At 39.8% G+C, this 25032-nt stretch overlaps 1 protein-coding gene across 1 annotated transcript in view; it reads left to right on the forward strand.

The window, feature by feature from the left end:
- RYR3 (ryanodine receptor 3) overlaps nucleotides 1–25032 on the forward strand; it is a 3250282-nt gene that overhangs the window by 3194096 nt on the left and 31154 nt on the right. Inside the window, exon 102 of the mRNA XM_044074157.1 lies at nucleotides 10093–10193. Coding sequence (XP_043930092.1) covers nucleotides 10093–10193 — 101 coding nt within the window. The remainder of the gene's footprint in view (nucleotides 1–10092; nucleotides 10194–25032) is intronic.

Here is a 25032-nt window from a genome sequence, read left to right on the forward strand (position 1 = left end):
TTTAGAAAGCATTGGTGAGAAAGATCACATTGGTCCTCATTGCCTCTTATTAGTCTCGACAGGTTTGGTTTCCCTTCCACATGCCTCATTTACTATACCCTTAGTTGGTGCAGTGCTCATTTTACTATACCTTTAGTTGGTGCAGTGGTCATCTCCAAATCTCATATCTCACCCATCGGGGTTGTCTCACCTGGACATTCAATCCCGCAAGCTAACTGCATGGTTTCTGTAATTCCTGTGATGGCTAGGTAGTCCAGGATTTCTTCCCCAGTCATTCTCATTTTGACCTCTTCACAGAGACCCTCCACCAGGAAAATCTATAAAAGTAAGTGGAAAAGGTTCTCTATCGGGGCCTCCAACAAAAAGTTAAATCCCTTTTCAGCCCCCCTCCTGGACATCCTGGAATTTCTAGCATCTTTTTTTTATGATGCAGCCAGTTACTCCATTATTCAGATGCATCCTGCTGTATTTTCTTTCATATCAGGGAAGATCACATCCCCATTGCAACCCTTAGACTATTTAAAGCTTTTCTCAGGGTACCTTTCTTCTTCATCATATTCCACTCAGGGATCAGGTACTCCTTGGGCCATTACTATTCTGTTGCAGGCCTTGACTGCCCCCCTCCAAACCTGCATCCAAAGTAGAAAACGTTATATTTGGTGTCCATCACCTCTGCCAGGAGAAATTCACAGCTCCATCTTCCAAGCCCCCAACTGATCTTCCACAAAGACAGGTATCTTTAAAAACTAACTCCTTCTTTTCTTCCTGAGCTGGCTTCTGAATCATCTATCAGTCAATCAACCTCTCAGTACTCTTTTCAAATTTCTCTTATAAGGACAAGTACAAAGCAATTAAAAAAAGGTTGAATACATGCTACACTTGCAGGATTTGATGTCAGATTCATTTTTATTTACAAGAAACTAAATCAGTCAGAAAGAATGATCAGTTATTTGTCTGTTTTTTTTTTCAGTCTATATGGGTAGAGTGTCCAAGGTAAAACTCTTTCATTGGCTATCAGACTACATCTCCCATGTCAAAGGGCTTGTCATTATCCAAATTTTCAAAGGCTCACTCAATGAGATCCATATCTTCTTCTACAGCCTTCTTGTCTCAGGTACCCTTTGATGACATATGCACTGCTGCTACTTGGTCCAAGGTCCATACTTTCATTTTGCATTGTAAATTGGACATATAATCAAGGTCAGGAGCTTCCTTTAGTTTGGCTGTGCTCCAGAATATCCTTACATGAGATCTCTCAAGTGTTCTAGTAGCTGGGAAATCTGTCTCATTCATTGAGGAATGGAAGAAAGAGACATCAGATATGAAAGTTATTTACTTGGCATAACAATAGATCTGTGCTATCTGCTTCCATTCTTCATCAACTCCCCCCCCCTTCCTTTTTAATCCTTTTTGATGATTCCTGGAGTGACCATATAGAGCTAATCTTGGCCTGTCCATATATTCTTCATAGCCTATGCATAACAGCTGGTTTCTTTGTATCTTGTATTTTCTTAGCCAGTGTTACACATGGGGAAATCTCCCTTTCTCTAGTTCTGTGAACAGACTCGGGGAAGTCTCCCTTTCTCTAGTGTTGTGAGCAGACTCTATCTAAGGTATTTTACACTTTACAGAAGGATTATGGGTAAGGGGGAGGAGCCTGGGCACTGGATCTGAAGCCTGTGAATGGCTTAAGTTGGATTTGAATCAGATAAGAAGACCCATCCATTGAGGAAACTCTATCTAAGGTATTTTGCCCTTTACAGGAGGATTATGGGTAAAGGGAGAAGCCTGGGCACTGGATCTGAAGCCTGTGAATGGCTGAAGTTGGATTTGAATCAGATAAGAAGACCCATCCATTGAAGAAACCTTATCTAAGGCAAAGGCTCTTGCTACCCCGATAGTGCCTTTTTTAGACAAGGCTCAAAAGACAAACCCACCTCCATAGGTATCACACGGGATAAGAAACTAAGAGTAATGCTACTCAACTCCAGAAGTCTAAACCTCAAGATGCACACACTCGAAACTCTCCTTAGCATGGAGAACATCGATATCTGTGCAGTAACAGAAACCTGGTTCAAGGCTCCCGAGAGCACCCCAGCACTACCAGGTTATACCTCATACCATGCTTTTCGGCCCCAAAACTTGGACCGAACCACAAAAGGAGGGGGAGTATCAATATTCGTCAAAGATACCCACACCTCCAGGTTGGTGGCACAGCACGAAGCATCAGAGACTATCCATGTGCAACTAACTGTGGGTAAAACTGCCTTCCAGTTTATAGCCTGCTACAGACCACCCTCCCAAACACAGGAACCCCACTCGGCCTTCCTGAGAATACTGGAAAATATGAAGATCTCTCCAAACACCATTATATTGGGCGACTTCAACTACCCAAACATAGACTGGGAGCATTACTCTAGCTCCAACACCCTAGCCCAAAGGTTCCTAGAATTTATAAACTCAAATGCTATGGAACAACTTGTTACCACTCCCACAAGAGGGGAAAACATACTGGACCTGATCATCACCAACATGGGGACACTATGCTCTAGACCAGAAGTGTATCCCTCACTGGTAAGATCAGACCATAAACTAATCTCACTGGATATTCACATCCCGACCCCACCCCCTGCCCAGAAAACCACAGTGAAAAACTTCTCTAAAGCAAATTTCACACGCCTCAAAACCGAGGCGAAATCCTTCAAAGCCCCCGGGCCTGTGGAAAATACGGCCCAGACCGCAAAATCCTTTATAAACGCATTCTATGAACACCTTCAGGAATGCATGGATCATGCAATCCCAAATAAAACCAAGACCCAGTCCTCCAAAGGCAGATGTCCTGTCTGGTGGACCCCCACCATAAACAAACTATACAATAGAAGGAGGAAGCTACTACATGATAGAGCAAAATCCCAAAAAGGGAAGGCATCTCTGATCAGTATTAGCAAAAAACTACGGGCACTCATAAAATCGTCTAAGGCCAGCTTCGAGAGAAAAATTGCACAGGACACTAAGGATAATCACAAGGCTTTCTTTAGTTATGTTAGGAACCTGGGTGGGAATTCCCAGATATGCTCAGAATTAGTCCAAAATGACAAAAAATACACTGAGCCCACAGACATTGCCAACATCCTAGCTGACAGGTTCAGTGCAACCCCCCCCCTCCCCACCAAAAGGGCAAATATCAATCCCAACAGAGTGCTGCCCCTTTGACATCTCAGATGCTCAGGTAAGAGCCGCCCTCTCCAAAGCAAAAAACACAGCATCAATGGGACCAGATGGTGTCCCGAGCTGCGTCCTACATGAACTCCAAGAAGAGCTAAACCCAAACATAAAACTACTGTTCAATCTTAGCCTTACTACAGGATATGTACCCAAAGAGTGGCGTACAGCAACAGTGGTCCCTCTCCACAAAGGTGGTGCCTCAACGGATCCTGGAAACTATCGCCCCATAAGCCTGACTAGCTTGGTCTGCAAAGCTATGGAAAGGATCATCATGGACCTCATAAATAAAGATATTGTGGACCTACAGACACTGGATCCTACCCAGTTTGGCTTTGTTAAGGGCAGATCCTGCCTCTTAAATCTGGTCGATTTCTTTGAAACAGTCACCAAGGCCATTGACGAGGGGAAGGTGGTCCACACAGCCTACCTGGACCTCGCAAAAGCCTTCGATACAATACCCCACTTGGGCATTATAGATAAGCTCACCAGCTTAAATATAAACACCTATGTCACTAGATGGGTTGCAAACTGGCTCAAGAACAGAACCCACATGGTTAGAATTGCTGGAGCCACGTCAGACTCCAAACCAGTTACAAGTGGCGTCCCACAAGGCTCAGTCCTGGGACCTCTCTTGTTCGGTATATATTTCTCGGCGATACAGGCCAACACGGAAGGACTGTGGCTGACCAAGTTCGCAGATGACTGCAAACTGGGTGCCATAATCAACTCTCCAGCCGACACAAGCATCCTCCAAAAGGGCCTCATAGAAACAGACAACTGGTGCCAGAGCCATGGCCTCAAGCTAAACGCCAAAAAGTGTATAGTCATCCCCTTTGGCAAAAACAAAGTGCTCACAAATTACCACATAGGTGGTAATCCATTAAGTACAGAAGAAGTCATTAGGGACCTGGGGACCCAAGTTGATAGCAATCTCTCATTTGACAACCACGTGGCCAAAGTGGTTAGAAAAACATTTTATATAGCCCACCTAATCATGAAGGGATTCACATCTAGATCAGGGGAGGTCATCATGCCTCTTTACTCATCCCTCATAAGGCCCATAATTGATTACAATGCCCCTTTTGGGATGTACCTTACCAGACACCTGCAGCAACTGGAAAGACCCCAAAAGTACCTCACCAAGAGGATCAAAGGTCTCAAACAGATGCCATATGCTGCCCGGTTAAAGAAACTCCAGCTCTACTCCGTGGCATACCGCCTGCTCAGAGGCGATCTGTGCCTGATGTATAAAGCCATGTCCAACCCGGAATTAATGGACATGCTGCACCTCAGAAAATCCAAATCCCATCGAGCTACGTGCTCGAGAGACTTGAACCTCAGCACTGAAATAAATAGGACATGCTGGAGGGACAGATTCATAACCCAGAGGCTCCCTTCACTCTGGAATAAAATCCCAGTCCAGGTTAGGCAGAGTCCCACATTGACTCTCTTCAAGAAGAATCTTGATGAGTGGATGGGAGATCGTAGGTTTACCCCGGCTATCACTTCTGTGTCACTGTTAGACAGAGGCACAGTATACTAACCTCAAAAAAAGGCTTAGCAAAATTAATTTAAAATGGGTGGCGAAAGCCAAACACACTCTGGCTAGGCTTATAAATGCCCTAGGGCAGATAGCCTTGTATGAACCTATGAACCTATAAGGTATTTTGCCCTTTACATGAGGATCATGGGTAAGGGGAGGAGCCTGGGCACTGGATCTGAAGCCTGTGAATGGCTGAAGTTGGATTCGAATCAGATAAGAAGACCCATCCATTGAGAAAGGATGGAAGCAGGCAACACAGATCTATCTGTATGTTAAGTACATAATCTTCATTTTTAGAGACCATGCAGATCTTAAGTTAGTGCTTTTATAGTGTTTTTAAATCATTTCTTGATATTTATTACTTGAAAAATATTAGCAGAAAGCACATTTATGATGTTCAGCATATCACTGTTGCAGTAGCCTAAACTATATTGGTCGAAACACTTGTAACCAGCCAGCTTTTCAAAGCCCAAGGGTACTTTCCATACACTTCAACTATTAGAAGCTCAAAAGGAGGTCCATAAAAAGACATTGGAGTACAAAAAACTTCAGAGGTTTTTTTGTCACCAGAGTGCTTCTTTGGTGGACCCTGTAGAAATGTTGGCCAGCTAGTGTTCCTTCAATGCTTGTCAAATAAGTCCTAGATTGTGGAAAACCTTCCTTTAAAAGTATTTTTGAGGACAATGTGTGTTTTTCTGTTGAAAGTATTATGTTTAACTAGGAAACTTAATGTTGTAGGACTGTCATTTAATTTCTAAGGTATATGATATGTAAATGGTTATGTGAACTTTTTATGTAAAAAAAAAAAAAAGTTTATTTTTTAATAAAATGTTTGTCAAGTTTTGTGTATTTGTCCTTATGGGGCAAGATACTGTGCTTGTGGGGGATTGTTAGGGGTTTACTTACCTCAGAACCACTTGTCCTTTGTCATACATTTTAATGGCTCTTCCAGGCTCACCTATCTATCTTCAAGGTCTCATTCTCAATTAACCTGTGGAGCAGCTACTGGTCTCCATGGTTTTACCTTCCCTTATCTGCAAGAACATGTAACTTGGCTGAGTCTTTGGTTTCAGGCAGGTTGCTGTTTTGTCTCAGCCACTGGTAGGTGACTCTGCTGTGTCAGCTTGTTGTTCCTCAAACCACTAACTCTTGACCCTGGTCCCCTTGGCATAGCAGCTGCAGTCATCAAAGTCCAAGGTACAGTAATTACATTTGTGGTTGTAGAGATGTTGGTCGAGGTGCATGGGGGGGGGGGGTCAGGTAGATATTCTTTACTTAGCCAGGATAGGGAACCTGTATCAGGGACTAGTATGCCTTCTATGAGTCGGACATTTTCCAGGGAGAATCGCAGGAAAAGGGAATATAGTAAGAAAACCTTCCAGTCTCCTGTTTCTATTTGTATGGTCATGGAATATTTACTGAGATTTGCTCATTAATACTTTTTCCTTGTCTATTGTTCAGGCAAGAAAAACAAAAGAGTACCACCTCTTTCCGACTTGAATTTTTAGTCAGAAGAGCAGGCATTCCAGGGGGAATGGTTGTAGTTAAATAATTTCTTCTCAATCTGAACATTATGATTCTAGGAAAAGTATACTTTCAGGTTTCTCTTTTGAAGATTTGTCTTTTTCTGACTTTTATCTAGGTTGAAAGTGCTTTTTTTCCAATGGGAGGAGATTGAAACATATGACACTGAAAATGCATTCTGTTTTGTTACAACTGGATATGTTTGATATTGCAGATGCTCCTCCTGTGTTATCTGCTTTAAATAATGTTTTTCTCAATGCATCTAGCTTAAATGATAATCTCCTGTCTCTAGAAAGTCTGATAGGTTATACAGGATATCTTAGACTCATAAGTATTTGTTTTCTTAGCTTAAAGCAGACCCAAAAGTGGTTTCTAAAACACTGCTTCTTCTGCTGAATAAATTACTAATGTTAACCCCTTTAGTCCTTTAGACTTCTGCTTCTTCCTATAACTTAAATTGTAAAGCTAGATTTAAAAGATGTCTGTTATCACATTCCCAGTGGTGAGCAGTGCAGTCATTTGTTAAGATTGACTGTGTCTGGCTCACCCTATTGGTTCTCTGTCTTACCCTTTAGATTTCTCTGCACCAAGGGTATTCATAAAGTGTCTGGTTCCAGTTATTGCTTATTGCTGACTTCTAGGCATTCATGTCTTTCAATGCTGGACAACTGTTTTATCTTTGCAGACTCTTTTCCAGCTGTCCAAGAGTTTTTAGCAACTGTTCAGAATCCTCTACTCAGTATAGGTTTTCCAAACAACTTTAGAAGTCTTCTTTCCTCCCTTCTCATAGAATTTTATCTAGGAATATTTGTTAGGTTCTGCCATGGGAGGAGCCTTTCTTCCTTCAAACTAAGTACAAGTGTTTCTGCAGTTCTTCCTGAGCTTCTCCAATCAAAGCCATGTATCTGTCAAGAATTTCACAGGAATTTGGCTTCCATGACATTGAGAATTCTCATGCTTTCCCTAGCCAGACATCACAGGAGGAAAATACAGTGGCACCGTAGATAAGTCTGAATTCAGCATCTTCACCCAACACCCTTTGGTCTTTCAGATTCCAGTTCTGGAATTTGAATAGAGGGAGATTCTGTGATGGGTAGACCAGTTGTTTGGCAATCCACATCCTTCATTCTCCCTTTCACCCAGCTCCCACCCCATAGTCTACCACTACAGACACATCAGACCTGGCATTGGTTGCATATTTCAAAGGAGTAAAAGCTCTGTGGAATCTTCTAGAAAGTAGCATTTTAACGTCACTGAGATGTTGACAGTGGTCATGCTTGGAAAGCCTTAAATTATCTCTGGTCCACAGGACCTCTGTAAGTCTTCACAAACAGCACCACAGTGATGTGGTATATAAACTAACAAGGGGGTCTTTAGGCTTCATACTTGCATCAGAGCAAACTTAATTGCATACAAGCTCAGCAGGACCAGGACAGACACACATGTGTGGAATGTTCACTCTGGAGGACTTCCAAGACTTGATCCAGCTGTCGAGAACTTGCCTAGTAGAATTGTTTTTATCCTTTCAGAACAGACAACTAAATAAATTATACTTCAGAACTCCTTGTTAACAGGCTTGGGAGACAGATGTTTTTGAAAGCCCTGTGGAAGGAAAGGGAATGTTTTTGTATACTCTTCTACCCCTTTCACTGGTAGTTAGGGTTTTTTCCTGAATATCCAGAAGGACTTCTCCAAAAACTGTGGTGTTGACTCCCTTTTGACCCAGGCATCAGTGGTTGTCCTTTCTTTTCAACTGAGCCAAAGGCAACTACATTAAGCTTCCCCACACATTGGTTTTATTCACACAAGAATGGGATTGTTTGATACACCTTTACCTGAAACCTCTTCAACCAACAGAAGATGATAGAATTTTGATACCTTGTAGGAACCTTTTTTCCTAAGAGCATGCAGTAAGTACTAAAGGAGGTAAAAAATTGCTACTAGGAAATCATATATGTGCAAGTGCAAAGATTTTCTATTTGGTACCAGTACAAGAACCAGGTCACTCTTTGGGCCCTGCTACTTCTGGTTCTTGATTATTTGTGTGACTCACTGTCCTCTGGTCTTTCTTATTCCTCTCTCTAGGTGCACTGCTGGCCATTTCTGCTTTTCTGTCTTTGGTCCCCCTTTACTAACCATACTCAAGTTAAAACATTTTTTGAAAGGGGTATTGCATATCTACTTGTTTAGAAAAGAGGTGGCTTCTCATAAGGATTCTAACTTTGCACTTGAAAAGCTGCTTTCTCCATTTGAACCATCTCATCAGGCTTATTTGAGGTTCTTGATGTAGGAGAATGTTTCACTCATTGCCCTAACATCTGCTAGATTACCTGAGTTACTAGCATTTATGGTGAGTCACCCCACCTCAATTTTCACAAGGACATTTATTTGAGAAATAATCCTTTTTTATTTTATGCATAGGCTGTTTCAGAGTTTAATTTAAGACAGATTATTCAGGTCCCTGTTTTCTTTCCTGAACCCAAGAATAAGACATTCTGGATGTCAACAGGCAGCTCAGGTACTACCCTAGACAAAACCTGAGCCTTCAGAATGCTGATCAGCTGTTTCTCCTGTTTAGATGAGGGGAAAGGACAACTGGTGTCAAAGCAGACTATTTCCAAGTAGTTGCTTATTATTGCTTTTTGTTATACTTACCATAATAAGCCACTTTCAGGCAGGATTAGGGCCCATTCAACTAGGGCTTTGGTCTCTTTGGTGACTTTCTGGAAAGGGCTGAACTCTAGAAGTATTTCAAATGCAGCAACTTGGTGCTCTGTATATACCTTTACAAAGCAATACAGACTGGATTCTTTTGCAGGTCCAGAAAAAGGTTTTGCTGGGACCATTTTGCATGGGCTCCTGGAATCTTACTTACTGGCCTCCTAACTTTTTTAGTTTTCTAAGCTATGGCAATCTACCCATACAGCTTAGGCTACTGCAGCAGTGCTCTATATGTTGAACATGATAACAGTTGTGTAAGTAAATTGACCATAACAGTAATTGATCCCAGTTGTAGTATCCTCCCTTCCCTCTGTCCCCTGTTCCCCACATTTTAGACTGATTTGCTTTTTGGGTTGCCAGGTTGTGGATTTATATACCCTTTTGTGTATAGTTTACTTCTGGATTTGTTCTTTCAGTGCACTTACCTCCCTTCCTGGGTAAAAAATGCTGTGAAGCTTTTTGTGCTCCGTCTTTTTGGGAGCTCCATTTGAGTTTCAGAAAGCTGGAGTGTGTTGAAGGTGGTCCTTTTTTTCAAACTGTTTTTTAGGTATTTATGCAAAAGATAAACCGACATCTCCTTAAATCCCATCCAAGATTATGCAGCCAGTTCTGCATGATGTAGAGTTTAACCAACATGAATAAATCTAATAATATAGAAGAATTCTGGAGTTGTATGTTCATGGGAGGCATGTTCAGACTAGCAAAAATTCTAGGTAAAATATTCTAAGCTTTGAAAAAGCTGGCAGGTCGCAATGGGGTAGAACCTATACAGCATTGGCTACTGCAACAGTGATCTCTTATAACATATGATTTTTATGGTTAATTTACTAATACAACTGTGCTTTCTCTGAAATCATCTACCAAATATGACATCTCCTGTGAAATTTGCAGCAGTTGGAAAGAAAGAAATTTTAAATGATGCAGCAGTCAGATGTGGGCCCCACACAATGGGAAGTACATACGCATTGATTGTACTGAAATCTTAGAGATTTCCAAAGCATATTCATAAATGCAGTGTTATTTAAAAAATCCTGCTTTATAGTATACATATGTTCAATCTCTCTGTCTTTTATTTTTAGACCAAATGCTTCATATGTGGAATTGGTAATGATTACTTTGACACAACGCCGCATGGATTTGAAACTCACACGTTACAAGAGCACAACTTAGCAAACTACTTGTAAGTTTCACACTAATCTATTGCTTTTTTTGCAGCAATAAAGTAATGACTTGCACTCAACATTTTCATGTTTTTCTGCAGTCATAGCAATTTGCAAAATAGTATATGCATGTTAAAGTATTAAAGAACTAATTATATTGAAATCACTGGCATTTCTGTTAATTATATCTACCACAAAATCAAGAAACTTGTTTACTATTTAACAGAAGTGTAATTCAAAAGCTGGCTTCTTCAGGAAGGCACTAGAGAGCCTACCCAAGATGGCTGCCTAAGACCAAAGTTCTGGACAGGGCTTGCAGAAATTCAGATAAAAAAATAGTGTTCCCAGACAGAAAAAGTAACCCAGAAGAAAGATTATCATTAGCAAAAGGAGAAAAAGATGGCTACCTTTAAGGCTGCAAATAAAGTGGAGCAACTAGGCATTTTGCTTGAAAAGGTAATCACAATATGGTAATATCTGAGTTCCTTGTAACAAACAATAGAACCATAGCAAAAAGAAGTGGAAAGGCTATATGGGAAGCTGCAAGATCAGAGATCTGGAAGATAAAGCAAGAATTAAAGTTGAACTGCTACAGAAGCAGATTCACTAAATACATAATAAAAAGACGTGCTTAAAAGATGAATGATCTTGAAAATCATTCAAAAATGATTAATATCAGGATACTTGGAATCCGAGAAAGAGAGCAACGGGGAAATAGAGTGATTTGTAATGCAACTTTTACATAAGAGATTTGATACCAGGAAATCAAGAAACACTAATAGAAAGGATACACTGAATGGGGCAGCAGCAGAAAGCAGACCCAGGCCTATTTTGGCATGTTTCCATTCCTTTGTTGTGAAAAAAAATGAAATAATAAGGCAAGCACAGAGTTATCCCATTTGCAGAGGTGTTCATAAAGCTAGACAATGATTACTCAGAAACACTCTATAAGAGAAGGAAAACTATGCTGGAGGTATGTCAGAAAGGGAATGGTTCAGGCTACAAATTTTGGAGGATGTTCAAAAGTTTAAACAAAGGTATGACAGACAGCTATACAACCCAGGCACTAAAAATCAGAACCATCTGCCAGACATGTACTGGGAGAGCAACCTTAGGCATAGGAGTGGTGATGCAGAGACACTGGGAGGATGTGCAATTCAGATGCTAAAACCCCAGCAGAGAAGATGAGAAGACCAAGAAGTTCATGGGGATTGCATGCGAGTAAAAGAGATGTGCAGGAAATATACATCACAACCCAAACCCCCACACACACACACACACACAAGTAGATGACAATGGACAAGAAGATGGAAGGGAATAAGTGGAAGAGATGTATCAAAGGGACAAATAAATGAGAAGCTTATCCCTAGGGAGACTGGTACAAAAACCTAGAAAAAGCAGAAGGTGAGTCGGACAAAGGTGATCTTTAACAAACATGGGAAGATAGCAAGTTGGATGATTTGGGTGACTTAGCAGTGATCTGCTGTACAAATATGGGACTCAATAAGCTGAATTGATGCAATTCTGATGGATGTCAGAGTTGAAGTGGTGGAAAGCAGGACTACAGAAGGACTGAAAGTGACCACAAAAAGAAGCAATAAATGGAAGGAATGGACACTGAAAGGCATGTGACAGTGGACAGTGCAGGAAGGATGTATTAAAATGAAACAGATCCTTATGTTGTGAAACAGGCACCAGGGAACACAGCATCACAATTTTATAAACAATGGGATGAAATGATCCAATTCCCTGGATAATGATGGGTAATGTAGTAAAGAGGGTCAAAGGGGGTAAATCTCCAAAGTTAGCAATAACTTTTTTATAGCTACTTATTGATGCACAGTAAACTGCAGTATGCATAAATTTAATGACCAAGTCTTAGAAATAATAAGTAATGTTGCTAATGTAACAACTGTGATCACATAAAGGAATGTAAGAGGGGAAACAACCAAAATGGGAAACAAAGCATCAGTGGTGTATAAGAAGCATAGTAAACAACTGCAAAACTGCAAAAAAAAAAAAAAAAGTTGGATTAACACACAAGTGAAGCTGGCGCTCCAGACTGGTGAAGACCAATGAATGGGAATGCTGTATTATAAAAAGTTTTTGATATTAGTAATGGGTTGGTATGTATCGTGTTAGTGTGATGGACACTGGAAAAGATCAAAAGAAAGTCTTAAAAGCCCATGTCCATGACATAACTATGCAGATGCAAGAGTGAAAAGGAAGGGATCCAGAGAATAGGGATTGGAAGGAGGGTTCTGAGTATAGACATCTGCCAAGGAACACAAAGTTCAGTTCAAAGTGTAGGACCAGAGAAAGGATTATTCCAGATGGCAGCAACTGGGAAAGCAGGAAGAAGTAGGCCAAAACAATAAGGAAAATATAGTTCATTTTGTGGAATACTAGGGTTCATCAAATCGTATCAGAAGAGGAATACAGGAAAAGTTAAAGGGGAAGGGGAGGCATTAATCTTACAAGAAACAAGATTAAAAATCAGAGTTGGGGATAAGATACTATGTTATGACTACCCAAAGGGAGAAACAACACAAGGAGAGGAAAGAGGGGAGTAGCAACTGTATTTTCATAGACAGTGTCAGACAAAGTGATAAAAGGTGGATAGGTAGGCAGATCATCTGGCAGGAAAAGGTGGAATGTGCATGCTGGACAAAAGGAAATGTATGGATCAAACAAGGATGAAGGATTCTACAAGAGCTTTAATGTCAACATGGAAATGGAAAAAGACTGTATGGAAGGAGGGAATATAAGTAAAAAGATGAGACAAGAACTAGTCCAAGGAAGAGGATGGCAGGACATATGTTGGGATAGCAAATGAGAAGGAATACACCTTCACACGAAACATTTTGGTACAAGCAAGTAGGTTAGACAGGTTGTTAGGGAAAGAAAACCTAGTGGAAACAATGGAAGAGCTCCAAATATAGGAGACACACATATCACATCATTCAGTACTGAGACTTAAAGTAAGTGTGTAGAACAGAAAGCAATGAGAAGGGATAACGATTAATGGAAGGAGACAGAGAAAGAAATACTGCAAGGACTAATAAAGGAGTCATTACAGCACAATATGAAAGACAAGAAAAAAAACCTGGAAGAACACTGATGAGATGGGATCAAATTCACTGTCAGGGGAAAATCAATGAGTGCATAATAAATGAAAAGCAGGAAAGAAAGAAGAGTGATTGAGGAGCTGGAGAATGAGATAGTTGAGGTAGAGAATGAAGCTGGAATAAATAAAAGTAGAAGAGAAGCACTACAGTTTAGAGAAAAAGCAATATGAATGGAATTAAAGCATAAATTATGGAGCAAGAAATTCAACAACAGTTCTGGAGGGACTGCTGGTGAGTAGACAGAGAGGCACAAGGGAAACAATTAGCCAAAAACACAAGAAGCAGGCATAGAGAAGTGGGGGGAGTATAGAGAACAAGAGAAGACAGAGAATATTTAGAAGAAGCTGAGCTAATCAGAGAAAGATTCAATGAATACTTCAGGAAGACTTACAAACAGAAATGGACAGAAGTTTCAGAAAGGAACTGGGGAAAGAATGTACAGGGATATATACTGGAGAACAAACAAAGAATTGTCTTGAATGTAGAACTGATAAGGGATGAGATAAGAAAAGCCATATATAAGATGGAGAGGAAATCTGGAGGGCCAGATGCCCAGGAGGGCCCATTAGGAAATATGGAAGGTCTTAGAGGAGGAATATAAGAGAATGCAGGACTCAGGCAAATATGTAAAAGTTTGAGGAGGGCCAGGATAGCCATAATACCCAAAGAGGGAGGAGAAAAAGATGAAATGGGAAATTATAGGATTCTCTCTTTTATTAATGTAGATATCAAGATTTTGGGAAAGGTATTTGTAGGAAGACTGGATGAAGTATTGCCAAAAATAATATAAGCAGGGCAGAAACGGCTTCATGCAATAATGAAAGGCAGAAAAAAATAACAAGACCTACTGGAATCTATGCACAGGTATGAAATAAAGCAGGAAGAGAAAGTTGAGGTTGTGCTCTTGATTGCAAAAAGCCTTTGATGTGATGAGGTGGGGATTCCTGTGGAAGACAGTGCAGCAAAGACAGGTAGGTGAAAAGTACATGCATTACATACAGGCCACATATGAAAACCCAGATACTGAAATACTTATAAATGGAGAAGTATCTGAAGAGACAGTGATAGAGGAACCAGACAGGGGTGCCCACTATCCTCAGGGTTGATCATGCTTGTTATAGAGGAGCTAGCAGTGGAAGTCAGACACAGTTAAGCAATGCTTAAAGAAAAGGAGAAGATAAAATCTCAGTTTGTGTTATGTGCAGATAGCTGCATGTTAATATCAGAGGATGTGGCTGCAGCAATGGCAACCATAAGAGAGACACTGAGAAGTTTAACGAAGTGGTGATACTCAGATGCAACAAACAAAAAGGCAGCGGTAGTAACATTATGAACAGCAAAAGGGAAAGGGAGAATAGGTGAGATAAAAGAGGCAGAGTTCTCAAAGTATATTTGGAACACAGTAAGAGAAACAATAAGGAAAAAAAACTTGAGGAAGTTGGAAAAAAGATGAGGGATACTCGGGGGGGATTAAACATTACCTGGAAGCCTTGATTCAGTAAGGATAATGATACTGTCAATAATCCTTGACCTACTTCACAACATACAACTACACCAATGACAAAAGGCTACAGGAAATGCAGAAAGACATAGAGGACTGGGTCAATAAAGGTAAGGGAAAAGAGTCAGCAGAGCAAAACTGAGAATGAATAGGAAAAGCAGGGTTCCAGCCTCCCTCATATCCCACCATATGCACTGGCATGTAACATCATTCACTTGATAGAAACAGATGAAATCAAAGCCTGAGAATACTGCATAGATAGTATCGACCCCCCCACCCCCACCCCCAAAGAGATTGGTAAAGGAAGGCAGAAATGAGGACAGTTGATATTGGAAGTGTCATGAGAAACAGACAGGAATGATGCACATGTTGTGGGATTCTGAATGGGCACAAGAAGTTTGGAAGCAGACACAAATGATTTGGGGAGACATGTTTCAAAAGGAAGTAGAGCATACATGGGGATTTTGTATATGCGGCATAAAGAAAGAGGACTGTGTCTGGAAAGAAAGAGAAAGGAATATTATCACTTTGCTGAGTACTGAAATTAAAACCATTATCACTCAAAACTGGAAGGAGACAAAAACAATACAAAACCAAAAATTACACAAGAGGCTGCTAGATATGGGGAGAAACTGACTAGAATGATGATAGGAAGAAAGGGAAAAATAAAATGGCAGTGGAAAGAGATAATGGAATATTACAAGTGTGGAAATCATACCAGGAGAAAGGAGAGGGCAAACATAAAGGGAAACCAAGGGGTGGGGGTTAGGGATAAGATAGCAAATGAAACCGCCAGCTGCTGCTGAGATATAGTGCCCCATACACAATGACTGCACGTAAATATAATGTACTGTATAAGATGTTGGTCTGTGTCTGATGGAAAAGATAAGATGGACTGCAGTTAAGGACATAAATGAAAATGGGCCAGCTGTTGGTGGTGATAAAGTAAGGATTGCAACTGTTTTCTGTATAAAAAAAAAAAGTTTGTAAGAAAAAAAAGCTGGCTTCTTAAGCACATAACCTAAAACAACCTGGCCCCACCTCTTTAAAAAGGAAAAGTTCATCACACATGATCTGGAGGATCAGTAGGGTACTGACAGATGTTTTTGTACAGTAAAACTGCCACAGTGAGTGAAGTCTCAATCATCCAGATTCATGGATTCCCTTGCTAAGGATGCTACACAGTGTGATAAAGCTTGATGTGCAACCTCATCACAGTGTTATAGCCCGTGTCATCTTTTTTAGAAATCTGCACTGTCCTCATCTGATAATGCAGTTTCCCAAACATATTCCAAAACATGAAGTAATACTCTGTTGCATTCCCATTTATTCTGTACTCCCTCATGCAGATGCACACAGGTTATGACATTCTGTTCTTTCAGCACCAGTCATCAGAAACCCTGCATACTCTGTGCTACAACTCTTCCAAATACACACACTTTTTCTTGGGATTAATACAGATTGTGAATATTTCCTTTTAGCCCTCATCACAGGAGTATAACTCTTTTTCAGTGCATGTTGTGCTGTCTTCCTGTTGCATAGCCAGCAAGAAAAAATCTGTATACTGCTCTTCATCACTGCACAGTCTGCAAAACTGGACATGTCCTGGTCTTTCCACTTTTCAGCAGAACTATGAGAAATTTGTGCTAATAAGCATATATCTAAACATCTAGGTCTTTTTTTTGTTTTTTTAATTTTATCAACATTAAGAAAATTAAGGCACTTGCTGGGAAAACAAACATCTGATTCTCTTTAACAAATGAAACCTTGTAACTGGGCCGGACATAGCTGATGCTTGGTTCTGCATATGAAAATAAAAATTCTTAGTATTTCTTAATAGCACTATACTCTATAACTACATCAAAGCTCCGAAGTCCTCACTGTATTCAGTGCCAGTTTTCTATATTCAGTTTACATTTTGAACTCCTCGACAGGGAAATGAAGCTAGCAGTTACATATTTCTACATTCATGGACAATAGCATCGACAAAAAAATTAATTAATCACTTTTTTAAGGTATAACAACACTGTGCATTATCATTTAACAATATTCCTTTTAGCTCCTTTCCCCTGAAAACTGCTACTCCCTGTCACAAATCAGTTCTGTGGATCACAAGGGTGCAGAGCTCAACTTGGCTGGTAGAAGATTACAAGGCTGTGGATTCTAGTTCCACAGCAGACACCTGCATTTATATTTTAGGGGATTCCCTTTGTAAGTCTGAGGACTGGAAGTGTGATCCTTTGAAATGCAAAAATGTAAGTATGATTAAGGGAAAAAAATTGCCAAGCCCAAAATTGCTGTACCTCAGGAAATTTTTTTTTTTTGTAAGATTCGTCTCTCTCAGAATTATTTTTTTATAAGTCGTGGAGGAATGGGGAGTGCAGTGCAGGGAATGTTGACTCCCTTGCAAAAATTGGTTTTAATGTGTGGCAGCATTTGTTTTCTACTTTTTCAAGAATCAAGCTTAGTTTTGGGTTTGGGACTCACACTCTCAAGTCTTGAACTTCAAATAGGTTAAGTAACTATATATGGCCTTCTTGAGATTACTATTGCACTATTCCTCACTTATGTAATGTATCCTGTGACCTATGGCCTATGTTTGAAACTACATGCTAGTACTTGAGGGATGCACGAGCACATAAATCCTCAGAACTTTTGTGCCACCAGTCAATGAATGAAAACTTCGCAGTATTGCAGACTGTTCACCATATGGTTGGCTTCAGCTACAAATGTGTTTTGCAGGGTTCCACTTTATAATGTTGAAATACTGAAATCTCGAATTTCAGTATCTCGAGACCATAAAATCGAACACTTGAAATCCGAAACCCCAAAACCGTGAAACACAAAATCGCGAACATAAACACACCATACACCACACAACACATACACCATCCTACAACTTATAAACAAACAAAACAAACACAAAAACACAAATCAACAAACCTACACTACATATAAGAAGGGGGGGAAGGCTGCCTGCACCCCCCACTTATATATATACTAACTCCAAGATCGCACCAAACAGAAAAAGACAGCAAACTCACCACTAGACAATCTACAGTACCCTCGCACACACACATCACAAATATACAAACACCACCACTTTCAACACTTAAGCACTCATACTTTACCTGCCTACCCTAACCCACACATAAAACTTCCAAACACACTCACATACACTCAAACAAATACCTAAAACCCTAACAAAATACTCACTTACCTTACATACCAGCCAAATCCACACAGTAAACCATACATGCTGCACACACTACATCCTGTGACAAATACCGGAACACCATAACCATGAAGTCAACATTTCCAGATTCACGGTTATGGTGTTTCGCGATTTTAAAAATCCAACTTTATGGTCTCGAGATACTGAAATTCGAGATTTCAGTATTTTGAGATTTATAAAGTGGAACCATTTTGCAGATAAGTATCCCACTGGGGACTCTTCCACCTTACTATGGATTTCTGTGAAAAACTATTATTTTCAGTAAAAAGGGGAAACACATTTGCAATCCCACTCCCTTTAAAGAAAACACTTTGTATTGTTTTTTGTTTTTAGGTCAAAACTGTTCCAGTTGTAAATCCTTTGTATGTAAAACTATTAGAAGGCTCCTCAATTCTTTAAAACTTTACATTGAGAATAAGTGACTTTAGGCTTTAGCTTGTGCCAAAATGGCTTCTGAGTCATCTTCGTTGGACGTTTTCCTTCAGCCTAAGAAGAAAATTAATAAATCAAAAGAAGAGGCCAAGTGTACTTCTTTGTCAGTTGGACTCAGACATCCTCATTGAGGTACTTATCAGACCTCAGACTGTTTGACTGTCATATCTGGTCTCACTGTTGGGACCCCTTGGGAGGCTGACATGGTACTGGGTCTTAGCACATCCAAATCAACCAACCAGGTGGTCAATTCAACCCTGAAGGGGAACCAAGGTTGATTTTCTCTGAAGGAATGGGGAATCCCCCTGCTCTTGATCTGAGAAGATAGCCCAGGAAGCCTTAGGAAAGTACATCTTTCTATCAGCCATCTATATATTATTTCTTTTGAAATTCTTAAGAAAAGAAAGTCAAAAACAAAACATGTTTCTCCTTCCCTAAGAGTCCCAAAGAAAGATTAGTTTAATTTCTCCGAGGTTGTTTAAAGCTCGTCAGTCTTCCCAGCTTCACATTCCTCCTGCTTCTTTCCCTCAAAAGAGGAAGAGGGGGAATTGTCCTCTGAGAAAGTAATTTATTTTGACTTAGAGTCTGAGGGCCTTGATTAAGCCTTTGGATTTTCAATCAGAGGCAGATGGCACCGTGTTTTTTGAATCTCTGCATGAAGAGTTTCACTTTGGGAACACTATAAGATGAAATATTTTTTAATTGAGAGCGCAAGCAGATATCTGATTCACCAAAATAGTACTATGACTTCCTGAACATGGAAGTGGCTAAACCATCTGCTATACCACCACTTTTAGATACCCTAGAGGATAACTTTATGGCAGCTTCCCTGGCTCCAGACTCCTAATCTCTTGTCCCTACGAAGCCAAGCAGATTTTATAAAGTACCTGGATCTTACAAGTACCTGTATATAAAAAAAAAACTTTTTCTGATACTGCTATCTCCTTACTACCTTCCACTAATGTTCTCCCTAATAACAAAGATAGTAGGGCCATGTGCAGATATGGCAAAGAAGCACACATCTCAGTCACCTTGTCCTTTAGAGCCATCAGCTATCAAACAAATGACTAAATACTTGATTTCCTCTTTGGAAAACATAGGCAAAAGTGATTTCTGATGTATCAGCCTCAGAGACTAAGTCTGCCTTACATGAAACACTCAGCTCTCCTTCTTAGAATGGCTAGGTGTTCTATTAAATGTGGGTGTGATGCAGCTAATGCTTCATGTAGAGCAACTGCCACTGGTTCAGTTCTTAGTAGATATGCTTGGCTGGGTCTTCAGTCTCTCCCAGATGATGTCAAACACAATCTGCTGGAATCTCTGTTAGACAAAGATTGCCCTTTTGGCAATTCTTATGCAGACATTTTCAAAAAAATTAAAGGAAAGGGGCAAGACTGTGCAATGAGTTAAGCAGTTGATTCTTTCCCTTATTCCTATGTTTTAGAGGAATTAAACCACCAGATCTTGACCATGTTTTTCATAATCCTCAAAACTCTACACAACAAAAATCTAAGAAATTGCCTAAAAAGAAATGACCAGACAAAACAAAATCTGACATTAAAGGTCCCAAAGGATCCATTTCCAACTGAAGTAATAAATGTTGACTATCTTCTTCATCCAACCCTCTCCTTCTCCACTTCGACCATCCTCCTTCCAAAATTACAGGGAACTCATAACTACAGACTTTGGGCCTTGAATTTAATAAAAAAAAAACTAGGTACAAGCTTCAATTGGACTCTCTATTTTTTCATGGCTCCATTGAGTCTCCTCAGATCAGTAACACTATTTTCCCAATCATTTCAGATATGTTTCTTCAGAGAATTATAATAGCTGTTCCTTCAAAACTGATAGGGATATTACAGACCTTTCCTGGTTCCCAGAAAAGAAGGACCAACAACTTTTTGATTCATCCCTACTAAACACCTTTCTAAAAATTCCAACCTTCAAGATGTTGACACCCCTTTACCCTCTAGGCTTAGTTGTTACTTTAGATTTGAAGAATGCTTGTCTTCATATCCCTATTACACAAAACATTTAAGATTCTCTGCATTGGGATATCATATTCAAAAGCTAAAAACCACCAGTGGACATGCACAAAATTCTGGCCTGTTTGACTTGTGTTCCTGAACATTGAGGACACAACTTACTGACAATGTGGAAAGCAATCAAAATGTATGACATTCAAGAAGATTGAGTAAATGAAAATTCTTACCATAATTTCATCATTTAATGAAACTCCTGAAGGGGGTGTGTCCACTGGCATTTTTTGGATTTCGTGATTTTACACGTGTTTTCTTGTTTTCTTTTTTGGATATTACATTCAGTTTACTTGTTTTCCATTTGTCTTTTCCACAGCTCCAAGGATTTTCACAACATGCTTATCCAGTTTTAGATTTTTGCAGGCTCCAAGGTATTTGTATCTATCCTTACTTGGGTGGCAATATAATTCAGGCTACTACAGAACAAGAACCCTTAAAAGCCTTACACTTTTCAATCTATTTCTCCATTTAGATTTAATATTTTACATCAAGAAGTCAACCCTGAAACCTACCAATTCTTTAGTGTTTCTGGGATATCTTCTGGACACATCAGTCACGATGTCTTTTCTTTCCCCAAATAAAAGTTTTTCAAAATGTACTTCTTGTCTCTGACAAATCTTTAGATGACCTCAGCAAGATAGATTTTGAAGCCCTAGCATTTTTGCATCAGCAATTCTAATGATTCCACTTGCTAGACTTCACTTGAAGAAGATTCAGTGGTGCTTCCAATTGATTTGGGCCCAAGGGTATCATCCACTATTTTTGTAGCCCATCTCCTGAATTTCATGAAGAAAGAGATTTTTTTTTGGTGGAGATTTTTTAGTACAAACTAACATTATCTCTAGAAACCACAACCTCTTCAAGTAGTGAAAGATAAATGTTGTTGTCATGTGGTATGTCAGTAAATGGGGGGACAATGTCCTACCCCCTCTGCAGAGTAGCTATGATACCTAGTCTGGCACCTAGCAATTCAGTATAACCTTTCACTCCAAACAAAACACAATGGCAGACTGAGCAGATCAAAGGCAGACCCCATGAATGGATGTTGACCCTGGATGGAGGTCTTTCTTCAGATTTTCCATCTGAATTACTCAGAACTTTTTTGCCTCCACTATATATAGGCAACTCAAACTTTATTGTACCACAGCCCCTTGAAAGGAAGCCTAGAAAATAAATGACTTTGCATTTTTAAGGAATGGAAAATTCCTTTATGCCTTTCCTTTCACCCCAAAGATCTTTCTGAAGATTTAAAATAAGAAAGTTGTTGGCAAACTCCCTTTTGGCCCAGACAACAATGTTTCTCCCTTCTATTCATCTAGCCAAGGACAATCATTTAAAGTTACCACGCAGTATGGACTTGCTGACATAGGAAAATGATTATTACTTTTGTGATATCTCCTCCTTTGGGCCATTGATCAAGGAGCCATTGATCAAGGAGCCTGAATCGTCACCACTGACACTGGAGAGAGATTTTCACTTGGAATACAAATGGATAGACTCAGTATTTCCAGATGCAGACCTGTCTGTATCAATCAAAATTTCCTTTAAGAGCACACAGGGAACACACTCAATGCAGGGTCTGAATGTTTCTATATCTGTCTCCCTCCAGGCCCCCAGTAAGACTCCACACCTGTATACCTGTAGGGTTAGATCCTCAGCCCAGTGTCTATGCCAAGTCCTCCAGCACCCTCTCTATGAAACCAGTGCTTTGTGTCCATGCCCCAAGTAGCTGACACACACACACTCTCTGAGATTTATTTTTTTACACACACACACACACACACACTTCTTGGAAAGGCTGGCACAGATTACCTATTCTACCAACTTTGCCCACAGTATAAGGTAGTTATCACTGCCAGCAGATACGCGACAATCAGCTACTTTAAGGCCCTTAACAAAGGGTGTCCAATTATACTGTCTAATATTAATACTAATAGAAATGATAGTAGTTGACCAAGGCAGCTAGGCCTTCTGGAGTGGACTACAGAACATCAGCAAATCAATATAGGCACTGTCAAAGGTTAAATACTTTCTAAAAGGATGAGCCACAGTAAAAGTTTTAAATATATTTAATGATAAATAATAAAAAAACATGAAAATACTGAATGTATATTTACAGTAAACCACAAAGTTCAATTAACAGGAAATATTGAACATAACAATGATGGCCAAATACATCAACATCATACACTGTACAAATCAGTTTGATATTCAAATGCTATTCAGTTCTAATACATCTGTAACATAAGCATTTGTACAAATCAGTTTGATATTCAAATGCCATACAGTTCTAAAACATTTGTAACACAAGCATCTTCTATACATCAGGTTGATATTCAAACGACATATTTTTACAGAATCCAGCTGGCTATGCTGGCACTAGCCAACAAAGTCCCCTGCGCATTAGGCAATTGCACGGCTCCAATAAACCATATCAAACCACAAGATGAGCCAGCAAACTGTGATACTGTGCCAATGACCCTTTATTAAGTCATATAAGTTGTTGTATCTTTCAGCTTTTCCCAGTTAGGGGTCGCCACAGCGGAACTCCGGTCCGCTAATGATTGGCAGTAGATTTTTACGTACCGAGTTGCCAGCCCTGATGCACAACCTTCAACAAAGGTACACCCATTCATGCATGTCTCCACACAGAAGACGCTTTAGCTGAGAATCGAACAGGACAACGTCTTACTGTGAGGCGACAATGCTACCGCAGCACCACCACCGCAGTTATTAAGTCATATAAATAACAAAATATTAAAACAACAAAGAGAAACAGACCGGTTTTGGCTAATGGTATTACACAGCCTTCCTCAGTGTTAAAACTCATCAAACCAGTGTTCATTTTATAATGTCATTCACTAACCAATTAAGTTCTGATTGGTCATATTACAAGTGTTCATTCAATCCTGGTGGGAAAATCCCTCCCAATTTAATAATCCACTTTTTCTCCTTTGCATCCAAAATGGAATGCCATCCAACTGTATAGGATCTATTACCCACTATTTTATCTATAATAGTAAATTTAAATGTTGCTGCTGGGTGTTTTGACGAATGTTTGTATAATGCATTATTAGTCCTCTTGTTCCTAATGTCACTCATATGCACTGTAATGCGCAATCTAAGGGGACTGAAGGTTTGTCCCACATAAAATGCCGAGCAATTACATACGGCCAAGTATATCACCCAGTCATTACTGCAGTTTGCAAAAAATGTAATGTCAAAAACAATACTGGCCGAATTCCTACTAGTAAACTGTTTGGTTTTCACAATATTAATGCAATGACTGCAGTGTCCACATGGTGCACAACCTTTTAAAATATCCCCTGTGATGGCTTTTTGTTTGGTTCCTATAGACTGCAGTTCCAAGCCCCTTTTATAAAAACTAAAACATGAGCTCATATTTTTGCCTGTGCAAAATGAAAATTGACATCTCTCCCCAAGGATATTTGATAAAATGTTGTCAGCTAACAAAATATTCCAGTGTCGTCGGATACTGTTCATTAATAAATCTGTATTCCTCCCATACGTAGTAGTTAAACGTATTAGTAAATTAGTATGCTGTTGTTGCCTCTCCTTGTACTCGAGCAAATCATCCCTATTCAATTTTGATGCCCAGTTGCTTGCTGTCTGTACATGCCCCATCTTATAACCCCTATCCCGAATCTATTTATAAGATCGTTTCCAAAGGTCTTATAAGTTGTCTCATCTGAACAGATATGTCTCATTCTAATAAATTGGGATTTTGGGATATTTTTGGCCATGTGGGGTGGATGAAAGCTGGAGGCATGGAGACGGGAATTAAATTGTGGGTATTTATGAAACACCTCAGTTCGTAAAGTGTGGTCCGAATTCCTAGTTACCAGGACATCTAAGTATGTTATTTGGTCCACACTATAATTTGCTGTAAACTGTAGACCCCATTTATTTTCATTTAAATAACCCACAAATTCCAATAAATATTACAAATCTGATCTCCACACCATCCAGCAATCATCCAGGATCCTATGCCAGATGTCAATCTCATCCAGTAGATGTTATGGGACCTGTCATAAATGAGATGTTCCTCCACATATGCCATAAAAAGGTCTGCATAAATGGGGCAAAAGATGCCCCCATAGCTGTGCCTTTCTCCTGCCAGAAGCACTGGTCCTCATAAAAGAAAACATTTCTGGTAACGACATGCTCCATCAGACAAGTCAGAAAGGTGTTAAATCCAGTTTGGTAGAGATTGGACTTGTATAACCAATATTCAATTGCTTCGATGCCAGCCTGATGAGGAATGTTAGTATATAATGCACTAACATCGAGTATACAAAGGATTCATCTCTCCTCTAATTGTACATCAGAAATGATGTCCAAAAATTCAGTTGTATCCTGAATCCTAGCTCTTACCCATTTTAAAAGTGGTTGTAAATATTTGGTAAGAAACCTGGATAGAGGCTCAGTGATGGATCCTCAGCCTGAAACAATTGGTCTACCTGGTGGATTCAAAAGATCTTTATGGATTTTAAGTAGAAAGTA

Source organism: Protopterus annectens, chromosome 6.part0, assembly GCF_019279795.1.
Source record: "Protopterus annectens isolate FY-2018-M chromosome 6.part0, PAN1.0, whole genome shotgun sequence".
NCBI classification, from domain to species: Eukaryota; Metazoa; Chordata; order Ceratodontiformes; family Protopteridae; genus Protopterus; species Protopterus annectens.